Raw genomic sequence first — 27835 nt, forward strand, 5'->3', positions numbered from 1 at the left:
GACTTGACTCTTCATTACTGAGTCATCCAACTGCAGAATTGATTCCATTTTCACATGGTTTATTGCAGTTCAAAGCCTGGTTAGCTTTACCGTTTCATTGTCTGCAGGCTGTGGGTGCTCCTAAGCCAGACATCAAAGGAAGGGGAGCACCCGAGGGGTCAGTGGGGGCCTTGGGCTCAGCACCCGCACGGCAGGAGCAGCTTGGGCTCTTGGCTGAGGAGCCGCTGCAACACCGCTCTGCGTCCCCGCACCTCGGTCACGCCGGCAGCCGGGGATGGGGCGCAGGGGAGGTGGAGACCAGCACCGCTGGAGGAGGGATGCAGCTCACTGCCTGATGTGGAGGAGATGAAACCGAGACACTGATCTGTAATTGCAAACAATTACATTCACAAAAACAGGCTCATTCTTATGCGCAACATGCAGCCTCTAATTAAATTTTAAACATGTTTCATTTTCTGTCTTTTCCCCCCTAATTTTCCATAGAAGGTAATTAGCTAGCTTTTTTCTGTGGGTATGTAATTAATTAATACTTTGTTAATCGTGGCCAGGATCATACTGTTTTGATTTACTCAGTGTTAATCTTTTCCTAGTGCAATTACTCCCAGCTCTCATGCCCGGGGTCGCAGGTGCGGGCAGGCTGGGTGACCGCGGCACAGCCCTGCCCGCACCCCAGCCCGCAGCCCCCCGCTCCCATCCCGGCTCCCACCCACGCCCCCGGAGCGCACCGGCCTCCCCGCGCTGGGTCCCCCCCGCTGGCAGAAACCGCCCCGTCCGCCCGCTGCAGGGGCAGGCTCCAGCACGGACCTCGGAGCCACGGGGGCTGCCCAGGGTGCAGCTCCGGCCCCCTCGGCACGCTCGTGGGCTGTGGGGCTCGCAGGGCGCGGGTGGGCATGCTGCTGGGGGAGCGGGGCCGGGGGGGGTGCTTGCCACGAGAGGGTGCTCATGCAGCTGGATCCGACGCCGGACTGCCTGTGCAGCGCTGTGCACGGCGAGGCAAGGGCCTCCCGGCAGCCTCCTGCCGACGAGCAGCACCTCCCTGCGCTGATTTGGGCCGTGGGTTTGCCCCTTCCTCGGGCTGGCTCCCACCCACCCGGGACCATTGCAGCGCGGTGCAGGAGCCTGGCTGGCCCCTGCCTTCAGCACCGGGTGCCTGATGCCTCTGCGAGCCCAGAGGGGCCCCCTGGCAAAGTCATCCCTCCGCTCGGGGGCTGATGGACCCCCCACCGCCACACGTGGGGATGGCCCCTGCTCGCTGCAGCACTGACACTTCGCCAGGTCCCGCACAAGAATTGTTTCTCCCAGTCTCCAGGGCCATGACTGGAAATGGGTGTTTTGGCACCAAGCAACATCCATCATATGGAAAGCAGGGCCAGCAACAGGCCGTGCTCAGAGCTCCTGGAGGAGCAGGGATTTGTGCTGCACCGTGCTGGGACCAAGCCTTTGCCCTTGCTGTGGCAGATGGTGTCCTAAGGTAGCCAAGCCTGGAGCCATCCCTTGTGCAGGTCACGATGCTCTGCCCCAGCCCTAATTCTACTAGCAACCAGCTGCTCTGGCTGTAAATCGTGGTAGCTGGCTCTGCAAGCCACCAGCACAGCCCCTTCTCATGATTAATAGTAATAATTAAATTCATATCAAGGCACAGAGAAACGTCACAGTGCAGCATGGCAATAAAAGCCACTGTTGAGATGCTGACAGCCCAAGAGGGATCAGCAGGCGATGCACAGCAGCCCCAGGAGGCTCTGCTGATTTACAGCAGAGTAAATCAGCTCATCCCTGTGCACCCAGGGAAGCCAGCCTTGTGGCTCCCTCCTGCTGGGCCCAGCAGGGTCCAGGATGGCCACAAGTATCTCCTCCTCCCTCCACCACACACCGGGCCACGGCTCCAGGCACAGATGGGCATTTGGCCAAAGCACCGGTCCCAGCGGCTGCGGGCACCTCCTGGCTGCCAGTGCAGCAGCCATCAGCCAGCACCACTGAAAGCCTGCAGTGCTCAGGACGTGTCTGGGCCCTTCATGAGGCTGGTGCAACCTCTTCCCACTGCGCACAGTCATGGCACACAGCACAGACAGGACCAGCCTACCCGCCACATGCCTCCAGCCAGCTTTTCGCACAAACACCTCTTCTGCCTCGCTGGCCCGGAGCCACCCCAAGCACTGTGCGGGCACCCCAGCTGCAGCGTCCCAGCTCCTGGCTGGGCAGCACCACGTGCCTCCGGACCTTGGGGCTGTTCTCCAGGCTGCACCTGAGTAACTCAAGGACACCACGATTTGCATGAAGCAGAGCAAAGGTCTCAGGTCCATCCAGAGAAAAACCCCGGCCAAAGTGCAGCAGAGATTGTCCTTGGCAGTGTTTGCAGTGAACGCAGCCCATCTGCCCCGTGGGAACCACCCCGGGGCATGCACTGCACCCTGCAGTCACCTCTCACTGCTGTGCAGCAGCCGAGCATCACTCACCTCCCCCGTAATGGCTCCATGACACCAGCAAAGGGCTCTCATTAACAGAATATAAAGTGCTGTGAAAATAATTGATGATCATCTTGTAGCAATTGATTATCTGTCTCCTGTAATACTGCTTTGCTCATACATTAAGGGGCTGTTGCTTTTCCCCACAGGGGCTGGAGCAGGATGCGAAGGCTGAGCACAGCCCTCTGCCCGCTCCTGCCCACCTCCCCCACGCAGGGCTGTGGGGTCCGCGCCAACCTTGGGGCTGAACCGGGGCACGCACTGCGTGAGGGCAGGCAGAGCACACTCAGCCTGTGCTTGCGCCAGGGCCCAAGCCCAGAACCAGCCCTGTCCCGTGGGTGGCCTGAGGAGGAAGAGGAGGAGGAAGGCTTCCCCAAGGGGCATGAGTTGTTCCTGCGGGCTCCTCCTGCTCCTCAGCTACAAGCTGGGGTGTTTGGGTGATGCTGAAGGAAGCGTCTGCAGCTACAGTTCATCTCAAAGCCCCTGTGGGAGCCGAGGTGGGCGCTGCGGGGCTGCGGTCATTCCCACGCACCCACCTGCAGCGAGAAGGTGGCAGCTGGCAGCGGCCACTGCGCTGCTTCTCCTTGCCCCTCTCCCAGCCAGGGTGGGCACCCACTGCCTCCTTCACAGCCGAGCCCAGGCTCTGCACACCCAGTCGGGCAGCCCGGGCATCTTTCCCCACTGCTCCCCTCCCTTCCCTGGCACAGCCCTCGCCTCAGCATCGCCCAGGCCAGCACCTTTGCAGGCGGCTGGGAACGGCAGCAGTTGTTTGCAGAGCACCAGCCCCGACCGCTCAGCCAGAGCTGCACACTCAGCAGAACCCAAATCTCCCAAAAAAACTGAATAAACTCCCCGGCAGAGCAGGAGCCAGGCAGGGACCCAGATCCTCTGCTCATGCTTGTCACATGAATGAGCTCTGTGGCCGGGCTCCCCCCTCAAGGGAAGGGGATTGTGCCGCATTGTGGGGAGGATTAGGCCATTTCAGGAGGCCAGGAGCATCTGTGCACGCAGGACTGCCCTTTCCCCTGCCTGCCCTGGCCCTTCACGGTACCACAGGCATCACAGCAGGAGTTTCCTGCCCCACAGAAAGGGGCAATGGGCCCAGGGCACCAGCAGGGCTGGGGTGCACTTGGGCAGCCCCCAGCGACGTGGTGGGCAGGTGCTGGATGCTTCAAAGCCAGGGCAGAGGTGACAGCAGCTCCCCAGCTCCTGCATCCACGGAGTCGTCACGCAGTGACCTCCCCCCAGGTTCCCTAAAACAGGGAAGAAGAGGAAGGAGGGCAGCCCACAGCCTGGGTCTGCCTGGCTCGCCCCCGCAGCGGCGCCACACCATCGGCCAGCCGGGGCTGCTGCCAGCGGTCAGCAGCTGGCAGCATTTCCCGGAGGGCGGCTGGAGCGACTGCCCACTCCTCCGGGAACCCCTGAGCACCTCCCAGCCACTGCTGAGCGTTTCTGGCCAGCAACCTTAGATGCTTGGGAAAACAAACTGCACGGGAATTAACTCCCAAGTATTTCCTCAATTCTGCCTGCTATGAAGAGAATTTTATTTTGCTCCCCCCCAGGAGGAAGGAAGGCAGCCTGGCGGAGTGCGCAAAGGAAATCTGTGCAATACCTCAGGGGGGGCTGACTCCACAGCACTGCAATCAGCGGGGGCTGGCGGCCAACGCCTGCACTGCTCGCCCGCTGCCGCCAGGACCTCTCCGCCTAGGGAGTGGGGAAGCACCGCGTCCCCACAGGCTTTCCCAGGCCCTTTGCAGAAGTATTGTCTCAGCAGCTCTTTAAGTGGTCCCCTGGGTTCAGCCCAGAGGGACGGCCCTGCAACACAAGCTCTCACAGCAGCATGTCCCTGAAGGCACCAAGGGCTGGTTTGAGCATCCCTCATCCATCACTGTGGCAGAAGACAGGGGTCCCACCAGTTGCACCATGCCCCATGGCTTATTTTAGCCTCTGTTCGACAGGTAGGTAACAGTGAGGGGCTCTGGGAGCTGAGCCCCGCTCTGGTACTTCGCAGAGCTGCAGCTGCCTTTGCTCACAGAAACATGACTAAATATAGCCCTGCTCCCTCTGCGAGCTGAGCCATGAGGGAGGATCGGGGCAGAGGCAGCCCCTGCCCAGCCAGGCTGCCATGGGAGGAGAGGCTTGCTGCAGGGCAGAGTCCGCACCCTGCTGCGGTGCCAGCCCCGCCACGGCACGCAGCGAGGGGCCCTGTGCTCTGCCCTTACAAGCAGGGCAATTAAACGACTTACAGCCTGAGTCACTTTATAGCCTAATAAAGAGCAAGTTTCTCCTCCTGACCCCCACCCCCCCCACACACACACCCACCCTTCCTCCTTCACCTGCACTTCCACAGTGGCAGAACCTAGGAGCAGCCCCACAGGAGGTCCTGCACAGGACACGGAGCCAAGACAGGACTGACAGCCAGCTCCAGACAGCACGGCACAGAGGCCAGCCTTAGAAAACAACAGGGAATTTACTACTGAAATGTTCCCAGCCAGCCAAGTCCAAGCAAAAGGAAGTGATTTAAACTTATTTTTTTTCCTTAGAAGGGGCTGACGTCCCTTCCCAGCTGCGACAGCCTCTCCCAAGCAGTGCTGGTTACGGTAACACCTGCGTCAGTACCACGGCCCCGGGCAGGCAGGAGAGCCCCTGCCCCAGGGGAGGCTGGGGCTGAGGATTTCTCACTGCAGAGGACGGAGGCTCCTCTCAGCACAGCCATGGGCAGTGCTTGGTGGCCCCCACCACCACGGCCCCCTGCCCAGAGCAGCCCAGTGACCTGCCTGCAGGGAGACCCGGCCCCAGGGGAGCAGAGCAGGGCTGGCAGCTTGTCCATACCTACAAGAACAGGGATGCTGGGGGCAGCTCCTCAGGGCTGATTTATCGTGATGTGAGCCCGTTACTGCAGCTACAACAGACACGCCATTCATGAAAACAGTTACTTGGCTTTGCAGTATCACAGCTCAGCACTGTACAACAAAATCCTTTTGTACAAAATACTCCGTTGGCTTTATCAAGTTACTCTACAGCAAGAAAACACCCCGGCCTGCTTTCTCTGAGATTTGGGCCAAAATGAAGCCCAAAGCAGCCCTGCAGCTGAGGGAGCACAAGGAGAGCAGCCGCAGCACAGGGCCTGCCCCTGCCAGGGGCTCTGGGGACCCCAGGGCAGCACAGGCACGAGGACCTTCATTCACCCCCTCGTTCGGTTTCAGCCCCGCAGGCACAAGGCCCCTTGGCTGCGCACCATGGTGGCCCCGCTTGGCTCAGAGGGAGGCAGTGGGGACAGACAGACAGCAGGAAAGTCTGCCTATCACTCATGAAACAGATGTCTAAGTGCACATCCACCCCCCTTGCAATAAAGGGGGATCTTAGGGCTTTCACAGGCATCCTGCAAAGATAGGCAGGGGAACAGAAACGTTTCCAAAACCTGAGTGCATGGGGGGACTTGGCTGTGGCCAGCCCAAACCCCAACCAAAGCCTCCTCTGGCAGCTGAGGGGGTGAGGGGAGGCAGGGAAGGGGCATCTCAATGGGAGCAGCTTCCACAGTTGGTGGGACCCGCTCAGCGGCAGCCTTGGGGTGCTGGAGCAGCAGGTAGAGAGCCAGGCTCTGCCACAGCCCCACTGTCATGATCCGCTGCTGGGCTGAACAATTTGGCAGAGGTTAAACCCCCTTGCTTTCCAACCACCTCACCTCAGGTAGCTCTGGGTGGCTGGGGGCAGCTGGGCTTAACTTCTGATTGACTCAAATATTTTATCATGCCTAGGCTTCTTTTACATTCTCAGAAACAGAATTAAGACCCAAAACGGAGTCAAGTGCCAAGTCACCTTATCTGGCTAAAAACAGGTATGCAAGAGAACCGGAGAGAGAAAAAAAGTGAGAGAGTTGTGATAGCTACCACCACGGATCTGTGGCATCCCATCGGTCCGATGTATCTGAATCCAGCGGGAGAACGTTCCTTTCTTTCTTCCTTCCCTTCCTGCGGGTCTCTGCCGGTTTCACCCTTTATAGCGTTGTTCTCAGAACTGTTTTGCATACCCATGCCCCCCATTCAGCGATGGGGACGCAGGCCCAGTACCATCACTATAGGGTCTGAGCCCCCCATGTATGGTCAGTCAACCCTGGGCCCAGGCACATGCGCAGAGGCCTAGGGCTATGAGGCCACAGGATTCATATGAGTTCCTGTCCAGTCAAAGTGTCCTGGTTGCCATCGTGATGAGGTTTTGGTGGTTAAATTGTCCTGCTCTGTTGCTGTGGGGGTTAAACTGTCCTGCCAATGTTGAGACAAGTGTGTAGTCCCTTGCACCCACTCACCCATCCCCAATGCTGACCCAAAATACATGTCGCCTGGCACACAGAAGTGTGATTCTAGGAAAGAAGTTCAACATTTGATGGGTAAATTGTAAAAAAAACCCCAAGTTTATTTGAAAAACAAACACATGAACAAACAAACCAACCCCTCAGCTTCTTACATTATTTCTGATCAACATTTACCAGAACTTGAGAGCCATTAATGTGCTCCACGTATGTTGAGATATTTTCCAGCACTAAAAAATAAAAAATAAATACGTACAAATTCTTTCCTCCCCCCACATGTCCTAGATGTGAGTGGTTAGGCATCCACCACCTTAAGATCTCAGTTGAACAGAAGCAAGTAGAAGAGGTTTCTCTAAGAGATAAGAGCGAAAGCAGAAGGCCTGTCTCAGGGATGTACCATCTCCACTGGCCCCACCATTCTGTCCAGGGTCAGGCGCCCGGAACACCCGTCTGGGTGGGACTTATCAGCGCAGGGATGCTCCGGTAGAAACCTGCCCTGCGAGGGCACCGAGCACCCTGACCCAGCACCGCCAGCCAAGCCCTGCATGCGCGTCCGTTTCACATCACCCAGCGTCCGTCTGAGAAGAGGCACCACTAGGGCAGAGTCGGGGGGCAGGGGGGACCCCAACCCTCCCCACGGAGGGCTCAGCTGCAGGGGCCGGGCGCACGGGGGCTGCCACAGCCCCAGAGCGGGCAACGTTGCCCAACCTGAACCACAGCCATCTTTCTCCAACCCAAATATCCCATGAGAACACAACTACAAAAGAGGGATTTTAAAGAACTACAGTAGCTAAAGTGTTTTCAAAACATACCTAAAGACCACCTACAGAGCCAGGAGGCACCCGGCACAGGAGCCAAAGACCACCCTGCCCCGTGCCCGGATCTCCCCTCTGTGGAGGGCCTGCGGTAAGAAGCATGTGAAGCAGTATTCATCCGGGGCGAGCCCTGAAGCCCATCGTGCTTCAACAAATCCAGTATCCTGCTTTTTATGGCTTTTTAACAACAAAACTCCCCAAAACACACACAAACACTCCCCCTCCCCACCCCGAGCAGAATACAGAGCTAAAGCACGGCTTAGAGTTAAGGCTTGTCCAGATTCAGCTAGATATGAAGACTGTAAGGCACATATTAGTACATTCATGTTACTGTTAAAAAGCCAGAGTATAAAAAGCCCCCCTGCCCCCGACACACGAGGATACTGCGTGTGTAGCCCTGTTACCTTTGTTGAACACAGAAAGGCAACTCAGAGCCCAGTTAAAAATGAACACCTGGTTTAAACACTTCTCACGGCCGCCCAGCGCCAGCGGAGCACTGTCCCAGCCGCCGCACAAGGGCAGCGGCACTTCCCCCGACACTCCGGGATTGAGAGCAGTCCCTCACATGTGGCTCTCCTCCTCTTTGACACCATCCTCCGCGCTCTTCTGAGGCGAGGGGGCCACATCGTTGTTTGCTTCTTTCTGCTTCTCTGCCTCATCGATGTTGGTCTCCTCCTCCTTCCCTTCATTCCTTGCCTTCTCCTCCGCCTTCTGCTCCTTTGCCACCAGGCGGTAGTTGATGCCCATCCCGATGAAGAGGTAGATCCCAGAGACGATGAGGATAACCCCACAGGCCCAGTATGTGTACTTGTAGTCGCCGTACATGTCGTTGAGCTTCCCTGAGGGACAGAGATGGGACAGCTTAGCAAGACAGCCCCAGAACCGCTCCAGGTTGTGGAGATGTTCCCAAGAGCAGCCCAAGCCCATCACCCTCAGCTTCAAGCCTTTATTCCTCCAGCCCCTGCTCCCCCACCCTGCACCAGGGGCTCAGCCCTCACTTTCTCGGCCATCCCTCAAATGCTGGGGTGGCCTCGGAGCCAGTGCTCGCCCCCCTTGCCACTGCCCCAGTGCGGAGGGCTGCCCACAGCTCAGGGGGACCCCACCACCACTCAGCAAGGACAGGCAGGGCTCCCCAGGCACAGCACACCCTACCTAGCAGAGGGGGTCCCAGAAGCACAGGGCAGCACTCCACAATGGTCACCAGGCCGACAGCGCTGGAGAACCGCTGTGCTCCCACCAGGTCCATCAGGGTCTCAAACAGGACTGAGCTCAGCCAGCCGAAGGCAAAGCCAAAGAAGCCGGCATAAATACAGAAGCCAGCATAGGTAGTGGACATGGGGGCCAAGAGGTGGCACACCCCGTTGTAAATCACAGAGATGGCAAAGAAATACTGGACTCTGGGTCTGATCCACTTGGTGTTTGCCACCAGTCCCATGGAAGGTCTGGCCACCATGTCTACGAAGGCCAGGATGGAGAGCAGGAAGGCTGCAGACTCGTTAGCAATCTTCTTGCTCTTTGCATAATTGCTGAGGAAGACCAAGGGTGTGAACAGCCCAAAGAACATGATCACATTGCCTGACAAATAAAGCAGGAAGCCCCTGTGCGTGAACAGGGACAAGTCCAAGAACTTGTTGATTGTCTGGAAAAGTGTGCTCTTCTGTTCCTTGGTCTTCCCGCCGATGAGGTCTGTGCTGGTGTCACCATCGTCCTTTTTCACTGCCTTCCCAGCTTCCTGCAGCACCTCCTTGGTGGCCTCTTTCTTCAGCTGATCCGGCTTGGGGCCTATGGGCCGCATCAGGGATCCAGCAACGCAGCAATTCAGCAAGAGACCGCCAAGGATGAGGAAGCTGCCGCGCCAGCCAAATATGCCAAAGAAGAGCTGGTTCACGGGTGCCAGGGTGGAGAGGAACACGGGGCTGCCTGCCATTGCCAGCCCGTTAGCCAGGGGACGCTTCTTGTAGAAGTACTTGCCGATCATGGTTAAAGCTGGGTTCAAGTTAAACGCGAGTCCAAGGCCTGAAGGAGAGGAGAGAGACAAGGGGCTCAGAGCTCAACCACCCCCCACAAGCCAGCAGCGCTGGCAGAAGGGCTGGTGGGATGAGCAAGAGAGCAGGGTTTCACAGCTCATTTTGGCTGCATTAACCTCCCGAGAGGAAGGCGCCAGGGCAGCAGCCAAGCCGTGCGCAGGAATTCGGGAGCTGGAATGGGAGAACCACCCTGGCTCACGACAAACCTTGTCAACTGGAGGGGTGCAACAGATACTCTATTCTTGGTACCAAATACCAGTCCTGTGTTCAGTCACTAGTACAGCCTCCCCACGTTACGTCACTGCGGCCATCTCTTATTTGAATATGTAACAGGAACCAGGATTTATGCAAATTCATCACAGACTTTCGCTAATAATTACTGGGTTTAAGTTGCTCTTCTTGCTGCCTCAGGCAAGGCCTTACCTCTGTTGCAGCCCCATCAGGGCAGAGCCATCACTTACCCCCTACAACCCCAACGCAGAAGTAGAGCTCCTCCACTGTGTTGCAGAAAGAGGCTGCAATCAACCCGCACCCGGAGAGGCAGCCGCCAGCAATCATGATGGGCCGGCTGCCGTATTTATTCACCAGGATGCTGCTGATGGGACCTAGGGAGTTGAAGGAGATACGCCCAGAGATGTGTTATCTTTGCACAAGAGACAAGACAGATGCACGCAAGTATACAAGAGGTTTATGGTCACAGGCTTCCAGCTTTTACAGAGTGACTCTTCACCCAGCAAGGGAACTGGGGTAAGGGGAAAGGACAGGATGATCAGAGACAACTGAAGATAAGAGTGGCATTTGCTTAGAGCACACGCAGGACCCCAGCCGGAGGAGCGAGCCTCCAGCCAGCACCGACACACTGCGGCTTCTGCCCAGCGCCAGAGGTTGTTTATGGCTGCAGAAACCTGTGACTTCCCCAAGGAAGCTGCTGGGGCACCAGCCGCCCCCAGGGTTTGGGACAGGGTGAAGCCACCTGCCCCGCAGTGTTCTGCTCCGGGGGCCCTGCCCACGGCCACATGCCAGCCCACCATGGACTGGGGTCTCAGCAGCAAAGCAAGCATGCAGCGACTGCCCATCTCCAGCAAGAGCTTTCTGATGGAGACCGGACAAAGCTGCAAATAAACAAGTTTCTATGGGTGCAAGTGAAGCTCCCCGAGGGCTCAGAGGAGAAGCAGCACTGTGCCGTCCCAGGGGGGAAGGAGTGCTTCTGTTTTCACTGTTACCCCCTACGGTAGGAAGAGCCCAATTGCTCTGCACGCCTGCTCTTTAAGTGCTTCATTATCAGAAGCTTTAATCCAAAGCAAACAGCGATTAGATACTGCGAAGCATGCTCTACAGATACTAAAATGTATATTTAAATAAACTGAATGAACATCCATTGAATATTAACAGACCTAGTTTTGCCATTAACAGATAGCAAGGTTGTCAACATGTTATTCATGGTCCTCAGACGCTACTTGACCTTTTTGCCCAGTTTAAACAGAGCCCAGGGAAGGCTACAGAAGCCCTGCTGCCGCAGCAGCTGCCCCCAGCCCCGCAGCATCCCGCTCGCCGCAGCGCGTGTGCTGCCTACATGCCAGCCAGAGCAGCCTGTGCCGGCGGCTCCCGCCTGACACCACGGGCGGTCGGGAACCAGCCACGGCCTCAGTCCCATGGGAGGCAGAGCAGCAGCACCTGGGGGCTGCCATATCACCCCAAGCCCCACATGCTTCCCCACAGAGAGCTCAGTACTTTGCAAAACCTGTACCTTGAACTCAAACATGATGCCCCGGGACAGAGTCTAAAGGCAGCAGCAGCCTTTCCTCCAGGAAATGCAGCCCAGGCTCCAGGGCAGCTAGCAGGAAGCCCCTGGACGGACAGCACCATGTACCCTGGTGGCAATTTCAGCACACACACCCCTTTTTTTAGTGAAAGAAAAAAGAATTCACACCCATTCCTGTTTTAGATTCACATGAAGCATTTCTGACCAAATGTTAGCTGATCTATTTTGATTATTCATGATGTGAATAAAAAAAAGTTTAAGTAATGGAACCAGAGTCCTCCGCAGCCCTAATGTGGAGCTGAGAAAGAGGCATCTGAGATCATTACACCCACATACCCTGATGACTGCACAGGGCGGCTGCAGGACGTGCTGCTCCACCACCCTCAGGCATGCCCAGGACAGGAGCTACCCCAGCTCTGCAGGGGACCGTCAACCCCAAGACATTTGGCCAGAGCATGAGCTACTTTTTTTGCCCCCAGACAAGTACACAGCTCCCCCAGCAAGGTGCCCTGTGGGGTGGAGAGAAGGGGAATGCACACTGTGACCACTCCAGCACAATTCAGACCCGCAAAGCATCTAGGGTCATGCTGCAGGAACAAGCGAGTGGGGCAGCAGCGTGTTCCTGTGCTCCAGCAGCCAGGGGAGGCACCTGGGCAGGTCTGGGGTACCTTCAGCACCCCTGCCACCGGCTGACAGGCAAGCAGTTCAAGACTGGCAAGCTTCTGGGATTTAACAGCAACAGTTCAAGGGGAGCAGAAAAGAGTGTCAGCATGGAGGGAGAGGGACAAGGGGACAACCCCAGAACTGGAGGAGGGCACTCTGACCCCAGCTGCCAGGCAGCCTTGGGCTGTGCCACCCCCAGGGCACCCAGAGGAACCAGCTCTGAGCTATTAGAGAGGAGGAATGGCCCAGATTGAGTCTCATTAAGGCAGTTACAAGGTTTACAAGCTTGTTATAACATCGGAGCAGGGAAATGTGCCGGTCGCTTCGCTAGCTGAGCGAGGACAAAGCAGAGCCTGTTCCCCCCAAGGAGAAGCCTCGTGCTTAGCCGGGTGCTGACGTCAGCTCCTTTCGATGCACAAACGCAACGAGGACACGGGCAGCTCGCCAGCTGGGGATGGCGGTGGTACAAGCTCCAATTTGCCTCTGAAGTGGACACAACAGCAGGCTCCCTAAAAGAGTTTCTTTCAGCCGAGCAACCCAGTGCAAAGCTGCGTTTGCAGGCAGGTACAAGACACTGGGGTCTGGAGAGCGGCGAGGCGAGGGCCAGGAGCGCATCACCCTGCAGGGAGCGCTCTGCCTGCTCGTCGCCGGTTAAAGACGAGCATAAAGCACACAGCTTGGGGATTAAAATACTGCAAGAAACAGTTTCTGAAGGATGGGGGAGGGGAACTGCTTCAGTTTAAGTAGTTTTGCTTTATTCTGCTCATGCCTCTGTACTCCCAGTGCACTCTGCCACCTTCAAACAGCACAAGCTGCCTACGGCACTGCTCAGCACCAGCGAGGAAGAACAGGCAGCACCAGGTTTCAGTGCAGCTCAGAGCAGAGATGAGCCACTGGAGCTGACCAGAAACTGGGGACAGATCCCTAGATACAGACACTGTTTGCTGGACTAATAAATAAAAAAAATTGATGCCTATCTAAAAGAAAGACCCCGGGAGCAGGGCTCCTACGCATGGCACAGCAGCTCCCCGTCCTTCGCGTGGGTGCTGGAAGCAGACACAGCATCCACGGGGCACTGTTAACAAGGACAAGGGTAGAATTACACAAGTCATAATTCCCCGGAAAGATTTTACTTACAGCTTTGCAGAGAAGGACGGATTAACCCGGTTTTTGCATTCTGGGCATTAAATAGAACTTTTTGAGCAACCTCGTTCAAGCAAACTCACTAAGGTAAGTTTTGCTCTCACGTAAGGAAAGAATTACAGCTTTTAGCAAAGTTTTGGCTGTTGTCACTACAGCAAGGTGCAAATCATCAGGCGCAGCAGGAAAGATGCATCTAGCACTGCAATGCACAAGCACATGTACTGCAGCCTCCAGTCCACTTACCTCCTGCATACATGACAGCCAGCATGATGGAAGAGATCCATGAGACTTTGCTGCTGGACGCATTGAAGATGACCTCAATCTCTTTGAAGAACACTGTGATGGATTTGGGGAAGGCATAGGAAAACCCAATGGAGATGAAGGCTCCGATGACCACGGCCCATCCCCATCCTCCTTCAGGAGGAGTGTATCCCACAGGGCCTCCGATGGCTGGTGGCATCTTGAACTGAGTTGGCGACGACTCAGCTGGGGTTCAAAGATCTGCAAAGGACAAAGTATTGCCTCAGCTGAAAGCAGACGGCTGCATCCCTGCTCCCTGGCATGCAACGGCACTGCTCAAGCCCCGCTCGCAAGGCTGGCACGGCACCAGTGCCCCCAACCACCTCCGGGAGAGCTGATCTGAGGGGCGAGCACTTGGGGCTCCCCAGCACACTGGTCACATGAGGCCGTCCCAAAACACATGCTCAGATTGCGGCTGGCCTTTAAGAGCCCTAGCCAGCAGGTATTTATAAGCAACAAATTTAAGACATGATATCCTGTCCTAAGCTGAAAAGGGCAGGCAGTGCCCTTGCCAGCAGCAGCCAGGGCACAGCGGTGAAGCAGGCAGGGCTATGAGCAGCACGGGGCTGGACCTGCAGAGGGTTGAGCAGGGCAGCGGCTGGTCTGGTCGGGGCTCGCCTGCCTGGGGCAGACAGAGACCACGCAGCTTCTCCAGTCATGCGATCCCAGCACTGCCGCAGCACACCACCACATCCTGGGAAGCCCCAGGCCAGCTGGAGCAGGAGCAGCACACTCAGGTCATTAAATGCAGACACACCAGTGGAAGTAAGTCCACACGCATGAGCCAAGACACTTCCAATTCTGTGAAGAACAAGTAGGCAGGCAGGTGGCACAGCACACCCCCAGCTCGGCCAGCCCTGAAGGTCACGGGCGGTGGCTAAACTTAGCCTGAGCAGTGACTGGGGAAGGCTCCCACACGCTGCCTGCGCTGCCCGGGGAGGGGAGATGCGTCCCCCAGAGCTGCCCCGGCAGAGCCCAGCTCTGTGGGGGCTTGGCCCCAGCAGGGCACCCCCAACCCAGCTGTGGCCAACCCCTCCTCCCCCACTGAAAAAGCTATGGCAAGCTTCACGAAAACACCCAAGCGTAAAAACAATTCACCTTAAAAGCTCAAAACCAGAAAGGATTAGAAAAGAAAATAAATGGGGAAATGTCATCCAGGCTTGCTGAAGCATGGCATCCCCTTAGAGAGGCCAAGCCGGGAGAGGCCGTTCAGAGCGATGTGGAGACCAGCGGCGTGGGGCTGCTCATGCCTCCCTGTGCTGCAGCAGCTGCACAGCTGGATCACACCCTGGTTACTGAAAAAGCAAGGCTGCTTCAGGCAGCAGAGGAGCACAAGCTGTCCCACAGAGGAAACGCAACCAGAACAGCTGCTCACAAATGTGGTTTACAATATGCAAAGCAACAGGAATTGCTGCAGTCCCCAAAACTCCTGTGCACCCCCACAGATTTTAGAAGACACTGTCTGACACCCTGTGGCCCCCCACAGCCTTGCAGCCTGAGCCACACACACACACACACACACACCCCCCGTACTAAGCACCATCAGCCAAGGGTGGGGGGGACACTGGGCTCCTTGGCCAGAGCCCACACCTCAGCCCACAGTTCTCTGCTCCGCTGCTCAGGTTTCCACTTGAAGAAAAAAAAAACACTTTCTAGCAGGAGAGCCTTCTGCAGAGCTCCCCTGGGTCACACCAGGCACAGCAACAACTTCAAAGCAGCATGCTGGCTCAGAGAGGTGCAACCACCTATTAATAGCCCGCATCCATTCAGGCTCACAGCGATTACCATCTCATCCACGGCTGCCGACATGCCAGCCAGCATCTACCTGGCACATCCCCTCGTGCCCTCGGCACGCCGCACACTACCATGGGCACCACCCGCCTTGTTTTTGCTTGCCCTGTGTCACTTTGGTGCGCACCTGAGGCGGGGATCCAGGGGTCCCGGCTGAAGCGCAGCTGGTGGTCCTGAGCTGCGGCAAGCCCCCGCTCCCACCTGGCACCAGAGGCACAGACGGCCAAGTTACCTGATACAGCACCGGGTTTGCCAGGGCCACCCGACACCCAGATGCGCTCAGGTGATGCCTCGGACCCACATGGGGCAAGACGAAGCAAAGCACGGGAGGCTGGTTTCTGTAAGCTGCTAAGATTGGTTTAGCCTGACCCAGACACCGATTTTTGCTGGCAGGGCATTTTCCTGCATCCCAGCCCCTGTGACACATGACCATCATGAGCAGATCCGAGTCACCCTGCTGCTCCAACAAAGGAATCATTTACAAGACGCTGCCCCGGGCACGTCCGCGGCTGAACTATGCCCAGGAGCCGGAGGAGCCGATTTCCTCTCTCGGACCACCGGAGACCGCAGCCATCGCGAGCAGCCCGCTCAGCACCGGGCCGAGCCTACACCGGCAGGGTCCGGCTGCAGGCAGGCCCCCGTGGCCGAGCCCGGAGCCAGCACACACCCACCGCACCAGCAGCTGGGAAGCAAAGTGCCAGGCTCCCCAGAGGCTCACCACATACCTTTGGCCTCTCACTATGTGGAGGAGCCCAGCTGCCTGTCATGCTCTTTCTGAAAAGCTGGTAGGAACACTGGGTTTTGCTTATCGTCATTTCCCCACACAGGCTGCAAAATGGAGTTTCCAGCCACCTCTTGCTTTGAGTCATACTGAGCTTTCACAGCATTCAATGAACTTTAAAGCATCATCTAATTACACTGATTTGTCTGAAACATTTTTAAAAGATGAGACTACCAGGTGTTGGCAATAAAAACTACCAGCAAGGAATATAACCTACTTGTTAGCACTAATTAAAACTACTAGCAATTAAAGCTATCCAAAGCAAAAGCTGGGGGGTGCTGATGAGGTATTGGGGATTTTTCCCTTTTGCTCCTGAGACACACACAGGTTTAATTCTTCCACCACTCCTGAAGAGCTCAACTGCACCGAAATTACTGTGGCTTAGTTTATGTATTTGTTCTTCCCCTGCAAGCAGCATTCCTCCTCCTGCGGGTGCTCAGGTGGCATCTCTAGAAAATAAAAGACTTTTGGTGGGTTAGACATAACCTCTCTTGCATTGCTGAGGCACAGCGAACAAAGTGAAGTGAACAAAGTTTGAGACCATGAAGCAGGATTCCCAAAGCCTGACGCCAGAGGGTTTACATGATGACTTCTGCATGCCACAACATTTTTCCCCTGACTCACTGAAAATCCTTATTAAGAAAGACCAGTTTTAGAAAGCTCTTCCTTCAACCGCATTAAGGCTTCTTGCCGATTTCCTCCTTGCCCACACACAGAAGTAGTCTCAAACAGGAGAGGAAAAAAAAAGCAGCACATGTAAGGCAGCCAGTTCAATTGGAAAGCTTCCCCCCCTTTGCAAGAGGGAAAAAACCCCGCCCAGAACATAGTTATGACATTTACAGCTCTGTTTTGGAAGAGCTGCAACATGTAAGACGTGTTTGGAAATCAAATTCACAGCTGCCAGGCAGCCAGCTACAGTTTGCCCTATTAGGGAATAAAATAACCATATTTGCAGTAATTAAGACTGATGAGACCAAGTAATGACTGCAAGTATCACATCTGCTCCCCATAAATGTCTTGACTAATCCACAGGAATGGGTAGCCTACAGCAACCCTCCTCTGCACAGCAATGGCAAGAGCACAAGTTGAGGCTACTTAGGCAACGAGGACTGTATCATCTCAAAACAAATCCTGCAAAAGACTAAAACCCTGTATCTCCTAGGTACTATGCACAAGCACTGTCATCCGTTCTCCGGAGGGGCCTGGAACAGGAAGATTTCAAGACTTTTAGTTACATAATGCGGCAAATTGCTGTGCTTTTAAAAGCCATGGATTGGCAGGACTCCAGAGTGGAGAGACAGAGGCTCACATTTATAAAGCACTGCAAATGCCACAAAATATTTCTGGAGCAAACCCTTTATGAAAGTGTCCTCACACCGCTCCTTTTCAGGGTCAGAGGAAGAGGGACGCACACAGGGGGCTGTTGCCCAGGCACCAGGCATCTCTGCCTCCCCCCGCACATCCCTCCAGCTCAAGGCTTTCCTGCTCCAGGCGTACACTCACCTGGCATTTGCTGTCATGTGAGCTTGCAAAACTTTTCCCACGGAGCAGGGCACTCAGAGCGGCCGGCAGAGCTGAGGCTGGAGAAGGGCAGGCAGCAGAGCCCGAGCTTCTGCTCCCGCAGCCCGTCGCCACCCCAGAGCCCACGCAGGCTGAGGCTCACCCGGCACCTTGGCATGCTCGAAGTCCATGGTGGCTTGTCCCGGCACTGCTGCAGGCGGGCTGCGTCCGCTCCCAGCCATCTGCTCCTCCTGCGCTCTCCCAGCTCCAGAGAAGAAGGCGGCAATGCCTGGAGTGGGATCTGAGCAGCAGCAAGATGCCCAGGAACATCCCTGCTGTATGGCAGCCATTTGGGCTCCTCATCCTTTGTCAGCTGGACCCAGCCTCCAGCCAGCAAACATCAACACTGAAACACCCGGGCCAGGCAGGATGGGCACAGAGCTGCCCCTTGCCAGCAGCACCAGACCACGGGGGGACTCCCACCTCGAGTCCCCAGCAGAGGGGAGGGATTTGGGAGGGGGATGCTGCTCCCCAGGAGCCTGGCGAGCACTCACTCCCACCAGCCCCGTCCCAAAGCATTACCCAAATGAGAGCCTGAAACATCTACTCCTCCTCACCCCAGCCTCCCAAACTCAGTTCGCAGCAATGGGCTCTTTCAGTGCTCAACACAGGGTGGGATAGCATGGGGCCATAAACACCGCCATGGGACAACTGCCCACGTGGGGAGCCAGCAGATCTCGAGCATCCCTTCTGGTCCCTGAAACTAAACTGAGACCTCATACTTACTGCTGGGGAAAGAGAGGTGCTGGCAGTTGCCAGCTATTTAGAGCCAATAACACTTTATAGCTTCAAATTTGGCCTTTTTCCGGCCAGAAGCAAGATGAAATAGAGATTGTTATGAGCTAATGAGACACCACTTTCACTAGTTTTAAGCGGGTTTACAGCATTAAGCATGGAGCTGTAATTCCAGCAAGCTCCATAGCTGGGGTTTAACCTGGCGGCACATGGCCTACGTGACTCCCCAGCGCTTGCAAGGGCTCTGCACCAAGACAATAGTCGATTGAGGTCCTGCTCAGCCGCAGCATTTGCTCTCGGGGTGAGACAAGGTCAGCAGCACGGGCAGGGTTTGCTCAAGGCCAGCAGCCCGCACGGGCGAGCTCAAGGTTTTTGCCAGAAGCGGCCCGGCCCGCTCAGCGCCTCTCCCCACCGGGGACGGCCAGCACACCCTCAGACGTGCCCCGCTCTGCCAGCCCGGTGAGCTAACCTGGGCACGCAGACAGGCAGACGCCACGGGGCACGGCGGCCGTGCTGGCAGAGGCAGCGCCAGCAGCTGCCCTCCTCCAGCTCCCAGCTGCACCCCGCTGCGAGCCCCAGCCTGCAGAGGCACGGAGCAGCCCACTCACCCCGCCGGCGGCCGGCACTCCCCGGGCAGGGCCAGAGGCCCCCCCGGACACCCGCCATGGGTCTCTCCAGTGGACGGAGCCCCCAGCAACCGCAGCACGGCTCCTGGCACAGCAGCTGCGGTGCACGGGCCGTGAAAGGCCACGAGCCGCCTTTGCGGGACATTGCGATGGTTTGCCAGGAGCTCTGGGGGGAACAACCAACCAAAGATGGACAGCTATTTCTGCCCGCCAGACGTACTCCCTCCCTGGGCTGCCGTGCCCAGTTATTAGCACCAGTGAAGCTCAGCCTGTCTGAACAAAGACCAAGCATCTTACTGGTACGAGAAAGTGTGAAGTCAAGCTTAAGCAAGCTATCAACAAGGCCAAGGCAAAAAGCATGGCTTATTTCTATATCAGAGCCCAGCCATGGCCATGGCTGCCCTGGAGCCCTCTGACCAAAAACCCTGTGGGCAGACGCAGAGGGGTTCACAAGCATGTTCGAAGAACATTATGTGAAGCTGCTCTTCTGGGCATCCTCTGGGCTTCAACCCCAGGCACAGCACCCAAAGCCCCCTCTCTAACCAGCCCCACAAGAGGACGGCTCATCCCCAGGCAGCAGGGGCTAATGGCCGCCCACCCTGCGCCAACAGGCTGGTCCCACTGCCAGTGCTTCATCCCGGGGAGCTGCAGGGCTGTGGAAAGGCTCAGCTTTGCTGGGGAGTTTCACAAGCACAGCTGAAGGTACTCACCCGAAAGGCACAAGCTTAAAAAGTGCAGCCCTTTACAGTAAAAGGTACCATCCCTCCAGGTCAGAGGCGCTGGGATGGAGAGCAAAGGCACTGCTGGCGATGCAGCCCCAGGCTCTGCTCATGGCCCTGTCCCTAGAGGAAGGGCTTTCCACAGCACCGGTGGTCAGCCCCCCCGCCTCAGGAGGGGACGGGAGGCTCTCAGCCCCTATGCAGGGTTTCACAGTCCCACCTCAAGCACAAGCCACGCTCTGCCAGGGAGCAGAGCGATCTTCCCCGCACCAGCAGTGCTCTGCAACGCTCCCAGGACACCCCATGCCAGCCAGGAAATCCTCAGAATGAGAAAAATGTGGTACCGAATAGCATCGGCATTCTTTCATTAGACACCTGCCCTGCCGGCCAGGGACAGGCCGCTTCAGGGTACAGCAGGGTAGCAGGAGGCTGCAAAACCCCAGAATGCCACAGTCAAAACATAACTGCTGCTCTCTCCCCTAAGAGCAAGGGTCTGAGCTGTCTTCGCTCCCAGTCACAGGCACGGTATCACTTCATTAAAGCCCTCAAACCAGGGCCGAGGCAGTACGGGGTGATGGGAGACATCAGTGACACCCCAGTGCACTCAGGTAACTGCTGTTTCAGGAGTTAACTACAGCCCCACACGAATTTTCTCTGGCTACAGTACAACTACACTGCAGCAGCTTTAAGGGCACATTTGCAAGTGAGTCATACAGACAGCGCTGGTGAGAGGCTCCCACTTTCTTGAAGTCGTTGTTATAGGCTGATTCCACAGGCGGAAATCAGGAAAAGCCATAAAAGCGCAACAATGAGATTAGCGTTATAGTGCTTAATGGGATGCAACTCGCCTCCCCTAGCCTACGTGCAGCTTTTCAACTCCTCATAAAGGATATATAAAATAATAGCGTGCAAGTCACTAGATATTTTCCACCTCAGCTGCCAGATAAATCAGCCCAATTCTGTGAGATACTGAGCCAACAGAAATCACACCCAACCATTTGCATGTTTTTCAGGAACCACCTCCTGGAAGGTGAGGATGTTTCATGCCTTCCAGGGCCAGGACCGGGCACAGTCACACCTGTGACTTTGGGGCAGCGAGGTTTGCAGTACACTAGCAAACACTTGTTTTTAATCAAGAGATCCATCACCCCAGTGATTAATCTGAGATTGAGAAAGCCCATTCTCACAAAGCCACAGAACAGGAGCTCTGGGGGTTTCTCTACTCCTGGAGCCCCGAGTCTGCCCCCCACCCCCAGCACACACCAGCCGTTCCATGCACTGGCCCATTTCTCAGCCCTGCTCCTTTCCTTCTAGACACAGCCAAAAAAAACTCAGAGGAAAAACACCCAGGAGAAATCAGTCAGCACTAAATTACCTCACTTAGCATGAAAATAGGATGCTTGTGCACTACAAAAAGATTTGAGGCTCACAGAAAAGCACAAAACCAGCATCATAAGATTTCAGGTTTCTTGTGATGCAACTAAAAAGCCCATTTTTTTTATGAGAAGAAGCTGGAAGCCTGAGAACATCAGTAACCCTTGTGCAAACTGCCCAACCTCACGGGGCAAACTGGGAGCCCCACAGAAGGGCTGCGCAGCACTTGGGCAAGTCTCCATCACAGGGAAGGACACAAATCCCACCTCTCCCACCACAGCTACAGGTTATCCACCATTTCCTTGTGATTCACCAGTTCACACTCATCCCCTTGCCCCAGGTCAACTTCCAACCCCGCAAACATCGCCTACTCTTTTGTCACGTGTTCGCACATCCCTTGCCCACGGGACCCTGGCCCGAGCCAGGATGCCCACCCTAGGCGAAGCACCCGGCAGCTCGTCTGCTGGGATCCGCTCACCCTCCACAGGAGCCCGCTTGGCTCCCCGAGCATCTCGTCCCAGCACGAACAAACACCTGCCGCAAGCCACCGGGCTTAGCGCAGAGCGGTGCCCGGGACCCCAGCCCGCAGCGAGCTCCCGCTGCGGGGCGGGGAAGCGCTTTGCAGGAGCCGTCAGCTCTGCCGGCCCCTCGGTGCCCACGCGAGGGCTGCCAGCGGGCTCCAACGGCCCCAGCTTCCCGCTGCCCATCGCCGCGGGGCCTGGCCGGCGGGGTGGCAGCCTGCAGACCCGCCCGAGGGTGGGTGGGCGCCTCGGTACCCCTGCGCGGCTCCCGGGGACCGGGGTAGGGGCGGCCTCCCCCCCGAGCAGTGCCAAAACGCCGTCGAAGGTGCCGCTCCCGGGGCTTCAGCGGGCTCCTCCTGCAAACCCCGGCCCCACCAGCAGATCACGACGCTGGAGGGACTCGAGAAACTCGCCCACCCCAGTGGGTTCAAGCGCCCGGGGCCCAGCTCCCGGGGAAACCCCCGCGGGCCCGGGAGAGCATCCGCGCACGGCCGCGCCGTCCCCAGGCAGGGGCGGGGGGCTCCAGCGGCGCCCGGCGGGACGGGGAAGGGGGGCGCCCACCCCCGCCGCAGGACATGCTTCCCACGTGGCCCCCGGGTACCTGGTCCGGAGCAGCCTCCCCGGAGCTCCCCGGCCCTTATCGGCTGCCAGAGACCCGGTTTAATCACTTTTTCCCCTGCGCCCCACCACTATCGGACACCCGCAACGCGGCGCGGGCGGACCCCCCCGCGCAGCCCTCGGAACGACGCTGCCGGGCCGGGACGAGACTCACCGGGAGCGGCCGCGGCGGGGGAACGAAGAGCCCAGCGGGGCCGGGCTCCCCGCAGCCCACGCGGCCCCCCCGGCCCTGAAAGCGGCGGGGACCCCCGAGGCCACCAGCCGGCCCCCAGGGCCCGGGCCCCGCCAGGGCAGGTCACTGGGACAAGGGCGCGGTGGGAGCGGGGGGGAAGGCTCAACCCTCGGTGACTCCTCATGCAAACGCGGCCGCTCCGGGGAGGACTTGCGTGGGACCCTCGCCCACGCGGCCGTCCCGGAGCAGTAACAAAACCGGGGTTCGGGGCGCCGGAGGGCCCGGAGCGGGGCGCCCGGCACGGCCAAACGCGGCGCCCGCCCCGCCGGCGGGGAGCTCCGCGGCCCGGCGTGGCGCCGGCTGCGCCCACGCGCGACCGGCCGCAGCTGGAGAGCCGAGACCGGACGCCAGCACGGCCCCGCCGCGGCCCCGCACGCCCAGTACCTCCCGCGTCGGGCCGGGAGCGGCGGCCCCGGGCTGCGCGGAGCCGCGGGGCGGCAGAGTGCGGTGACTCCCGGGGCCCGATCCCGTCCCGCCACGTGGGCCGCCGCCGCGGCGGACCCTACCTGCGCGTGCCGCCGCCAGCCGAGTACCGACGCCCCCGCCCCCGCCGTTATAAGGGCGGAGGGGCCGCGCCGCGCCGCGGAGGGCGGGGAGGGGGTCGGGCCGCCACCGAGCGCCGCCCCCTGCCGCGCCACGTGCGCGCCACGGCGGCCCCCGCCGCCCGTGAGCCCCGGCACGTACCGCCCGCACCGCCCCGCACCGCCGGGCCGGCGGCGGGAAAGCGCGGCGGGCCCCCCCCCGGCGGCCCCCGCGGGTGGCGGCCCCCGCGCGCGTCCGCGTGGTCTCGGGCTGGCGGCGGCGGCGGGCGGGAGGCCGGGCCGGGTGCGGCCGGCGCTTTGCACGGCGCAGCATCGCCTTGGGGATTTTTCTGCGTTTGACCCGCCAGAGCGACTCCGTGCGGGTGTTCCACCCGTGGGTGGCCGCCCGAGGAGGGTCCCCCCCCCGCGTCCTGCCCCCCCGCTGGGCCGGAGTCACCTCCCCACGCCTCCCTGCTCCGCGGGGTCCTCACCCGGCCGCGCTCCCTTTGGGTGGACAACGCTGCCAAGTGTCTTTATTAAAACCCATCATCTCTTCTGCTGCCTGACTACGGTGCTTTACGTGGTCGCCGCAAAATCTGTGACTGTTGCTAGCCTGCTTTTCCACGAAGGCAGCAACGTGTGCTGCCTTGTGGGGGACGTTTGTGGTGTATCCGTGATTATTTCGGTGGGAGTAAACCCCGTGCAGCCCCTGCTACAGACAGCCACTGCTCAGTGCCCTGAGCAGCCGGGTGCCGAGGCCTGGGGATAAGCTGGATGCTGTTGGCGTTGCCCTCGCGGTTCAGTTTTGCGGGAGAAAGTGGGCCTGGGCTCGGCATGCCCAGCACCTCGGTGAGCGGAAGAGGCCCTTGCTGAAACCGTGTCGTATCCCAAGCAGAGCTCCTCACCCTCTGGATGCAAAACTGCCTGTGGCACCCACGCATGGAGTACTCGTCATTCCCCACGCACCAAATGCTGCGCAAAGGGGTGATTGCCTGTGAATGTTCTTGAGCTGCTCTCTCCCGCAGCCTAATGACGCTAATTGTCTTCTGGGTTGCATGTCTGATGCTCTAATTTGTTTTAGAGCCGAAAGAAGTGTGATGTAGTTCAACTTGGAGCCAAGAGAGGGAAAGAACAGAAAAAGCAGTGACACTCCACAGATGGAGACCGGAACAGCTGCAGAGATGTGAGCCCTTCCATATCAAAGGAAACCACTGCTCCTCGCCGTCGCAGCGAGCGTGTTTATGGGTGTGCTCTGTGCATGTCAAGGCACTTAATGGACCAGGTGCGCTCAATAAACAGAAGACCAGGGACTACAACAAACTCATTCACCCACTTCTGAGGCAAGGCACTGCAAACCAAAGAGCGAGCGAGTGGGTGGGAGGTTTTCTTGATACGTCTACTTCTGTGTGACTTACAGGGAGAGGTCTGCGCTCTGCTTTGCTTAGACAACAAGATGAATAATAATTTAAAAGGGCAATTTTGGATCAAACTCAAATCGCCCTTAGCCTTGCCATTCTTTAACATCCTAACTCGGATGAAGTGCTCTGCGCTGCCAGGGCCCGGTGCCGCCGGCTGTAGGTGGGAAGTGCTGCGGGAGGATCCCGGCTGGGACGCAGGCTTCCAGTTTCCTTTGAGGAGACCCAGCGCTGCTGGGATGAATGAAGCCGTACGGCAGCCAGAGAGCATGTCCTTTCTCTGGCGGTGCTGCATGATGCCCCGAGCATGGCCGTGTTCTAGAGAAATGCAGAAAACGAGAGGCCAGGGATGGCAGAGCTCAGGTGAGCAGGGAGCTGCCGGCGCAGCGATGGCCTGGAGTTGCAGGGGAGCAGCTCCAGGCCAGTGCTGCTCCTGCTGTTTTTCCATCTTGTGGAAGCTGGAGAGGAGTCCTTCCAGTTCTGTGCTGCTGCATTTTTTTCTTCCTTTAAAAGGCGCGTTTAATATTAATCCCATCAGGAATTTTTTTTCTTGTGAGGAAAACAGGATATTGTTTCAGGATATTGGGCAACAAAGCTGTCCTTGAAAAGCAACCCTAAGCAGCCGTGCAGTCTTGCTACTGGCTGCCTTTGCTGTGGGCATTAACCCAGTTTAAAGTCTTCCAGAGTGCAAGAGAGGCCACAGCAGAGCAACCCAAGTTCAGGTTTTCTGTGTCCCGCTGTAAACACTAAGGACCTGTAGTAATCTTAAAATATAATCACTAGCTCTGATTTCTCTTGGAATTAATGTCTCTAGCAGGTGTATAAGTCTAGCCCTCTCTTCTGTCATGAATACGCATGTCCTGCTTGATAAGGGGTAACATGAGTCCAAATCCAGGAATTACTGGAAATCACTTGGGAAAATCTGTTCTTTTGAGATATCCATCCTAGTTTCCTGACTAGGCTTTGGAAAAAGGTTTTCTGAACAAAAGTTCAGACTAACATTTCACTTTAACTGAGCTTCCAGGCTTTGAGTTTACTCATCACAGCAACCCGGTGACAATGGATGGGGAAGAGAAGGCGTCGGAACACCGTCCTCAGCGAACACACAGGTTCTGCCTCTGTCGGATGATAAAGGCACAACATTGTTCAGGGGTGTGTTGGTGTAACGGCCTCTGTCATTGTTTAGAATATAATCTGTTTTAGGAAGAAAGTGTTTGCTGATAAGATGTTCAAAATGGCCACTAACAGGCCATAGAAAACCTTTGCAGTTGTGGTCGTCTTTACGCTCACTTAGGCCAACGCTTCTCACCCATTTGGGCTCCGTTCGCTGCTCTGGCCTCCACCTGCCGTCAGGCTCACACACACATCCCCCGGGGGCCAGACCACCCCTTCGCAAGGTCCTGTCTCCGCAAAGTTGTCCTAAGTGCCCTGGGTGCAGGTGCTAGTGACCGCGTCAGAGACCTGCATCTGCTGCGCGCCGGCGTAACCAGTTGAGGTTTTTCTTGCACTCACTCAGCACGCTAATTGCACCCAATACATGTTACCCAACGGTAGCGGAGCTAATTCCTTATCAAAATCAGTTGTAGGGGCACCATGTGACCAGTGAGAGGTGAGACAAATACAGTGATATGGGGCGTGAGATGACATGTGGCCAGCGGAAAGGGGGTGGTCTCACATAGTGTCTCCCAGGAGCCCTGACCGAAGGGTGGCTGCAGCTGCCACGTGAGCCCTGGGGGAAGTGGGAGCCAAGGAGGACGGCGTGGGGTGGCAGCACTCAGGGGCACGTGGCAGCAGGTAAGCTTGTTGCTAGATGGGAAGAGGGTAACTGTGCCCTGTGGGGAACTTTGCCTGCTTCATGTGCTTTGGCCCAGCTTTTCTGTGTCCTGCCTAGGAAAGACAAGGCTGCGCTGTGCCGCCTGCCTGGCTCCAGCCCGCATCCCCACAGCTGTCACACCTGATCACTGCCAGGAGAAGGATGCTCTCCTTGGCAAGCTTGCCTAGAAATAAGGGATCCTTGACCTCATGGAGACCTAAGAGATATCACACAGACTCTGTGGTCCTCCCTTGAGCCTTGCACTGTGTCTCTTCCTCATCTTCTGGGGTGAGTGCTCTCGGGCTCCTTTCCGTGGGCCCCTCGTGCTGCAGCGAACACCACCATGCCGCCTTTTGCTAAGGAACTTATCTGGCACAAGAAATAGTATCTCTCTTCCTTCTCCCTTGCCATCCCTGGAGCCAGAGGAAAGTGATGCTGCTCGATGTATTTTCTAGTGCTAATTTGCTGCTCTGTGAGGACTCAGGAGGGTCTCTGCTCGCTCTTCAGGGAGTGTGGGGGCTGCCATCCTTCCCTGCAGATTGCCATCCCATATGTTCCCAGCGCAGTGACTCTTTCCTTCCACACTCTCCTTCCTCGCTTCCCAAGCGCTGGCTGCCTGACAAGCACATCTTGGCAGCGCCGGTCCTCCGCTCTAGTAAGCAGCCCATCCCATAGGGTCTATAGCAGGTGCTGCCAGCACCCCAACAGGGCAGGGGAAGGGGCTGAGGTTTCCCCTGGCAGGAGGGGTTCAGTCCCCTGCAGGGAGGCAAATCTCACCCCAGGGAGCGACTTCGCCTTTGCAAGAGTGCAGAACGCTGGGATGGGGCATCACCATGTGCTGTAGGTGACACAGAGGCCCCATCCTCAGGATGATGCTGGTGGATGAACACCCAACTGCAGCCCAGCCACACTGCTGTCCTCTTCGAGCTGGGGCCACCCAAACCAGTCTGACCAGAACGAGATCCTGTTCTGCTACATACACCAAATGCTGGGCTCATCTTCCTCAAAAAGCTTTCTGGCAGACCTGGGGACCCCTGAGGAAAGAGGCAGGGGTACCAGGTCAGGTCACAGCAGTGGGTGTACTTCTCACTGGGGCCAGCTCTCCCATGGGATCACCACTGTCCCAGAACATGCTGTTTTAATGAGTCTATTCCTGTTCTGGGGTGGGAAGGAAAAGGTGGGGGCTTTGCAAATAATTTAACCATATCCTGCACCAAATAACTTGTCAGTAACACTGCCTCACCTGCATTTTACTCTCCCTTGTATCCCTGCCCAGAAAGCCTGCTTCTGGCTTGTTTCATAGCCTGCCTTGTGCGATCCCCAGCTCTCAGAGGCTGCTGGCATTCATGGCCATGTCTCCTGGTCTTCAAACAGGCTGCAGTGCCTCTCTCTCTGCACGATGCATCTTGAGGATCGGTTTCCACTGCTGATGGGTTTGGTGACCGGGCTGCTTCTGGGTGGATGGCACGTTCACTGATCTCAGGGTAGCATCACCACAGGGATAAGGTGGAGCTCGAGGCTGCTTTCCAGTTCTGGTCCTGCTTTGCAGCACCTGTAGCAGCTGTTTCCTTGGGATGTTGCACAAAGCCCGGCTCCTCTCTGTAGTACATGAAATTTTTGGTCCTGCGTCATCTTGGGGGAGCTTGGG

The 27835-nt window shown here is 57.4% G+C and overlaps 1 protein-coding gene across 2 annotated transcripts; it reads right to left on the minus strand.

Moving 5' to 3' along the window:
• Positions 1 to 6850: 6850 nt before the first annotated feature.
• Positions 6851 to 23048, minus strand: SLC16A1 (solute carrier family 16 member 1). Of its 2 annotated transcripts, none has more exons than XM_075115910.1 (5): positions 22945 to 23048; positions 13425 to 13682; positions 10075 to 10218; positions 8739 to 9602; positions 6851 to 8425 (listed from the first exon to the last, which is right to left on the minus strand). In XM_075115910.1, the coding sequence occupies exons 2-5, from the start codon at positions 13639 to 13641 to the stop codon at positions 8148 to 8150; spliced, it is 1503 nt and encodes a 500-aa protein (XP_074972011.1). In that variant the 5' UTR covers positions 13642 to 13682; positions 22945 to 23048; the 3' UTR covers positions 6851 to 8147. The 2 variants fall into 2 exon arrangements, with proteins under 2 accessions (XP_074972011.1, XP_074972012.1); XM_075115911.1 differs by lacking the exon at positions 22945 to 23048 and adding an exon at positions 14054 to 14189.
• Positions 23049 to 27835: the final 4787 nt, after the last annotated feature.

Source organism: Phalacrocorax aristotelis, chromosome 21 (assembly GCF_949628215.1).
Source record: "Phalacrocorax aristotelis chromosome 21, bGulAri2.1, whole genome shotgun sequence".
NCBI lineage: Eukaryota > Metazoa > Chordata > Aves > Suliformes > Phalacrocoracidae > Phalacrocorax > Phalacrocorax aristotelis.

Coding starts and splice junctions, on each gene's coding strand:
- SLC16A1 (XM_075115910.1), bottom strand. CDS start 13,641: ATGCCACCAGCCATCGGAGGCCCTGTGGGATACACTCCTCCTGAAGGA. Junction 10,219..13,424: donor GGCTGTCATGTATGCAGGAG/GTAAGTGGACTG, acceptor TCAACTCCCTAG/GTCCCATCAGCAGCATCCTG. Junction 9,603..10,074: donor CTGCGTTGGGGTTGTAGGGG/GTAAGTGATGGC, acceptor CCTCTCCTTCAG/GCCTTGGACTCGCGTTTAAC.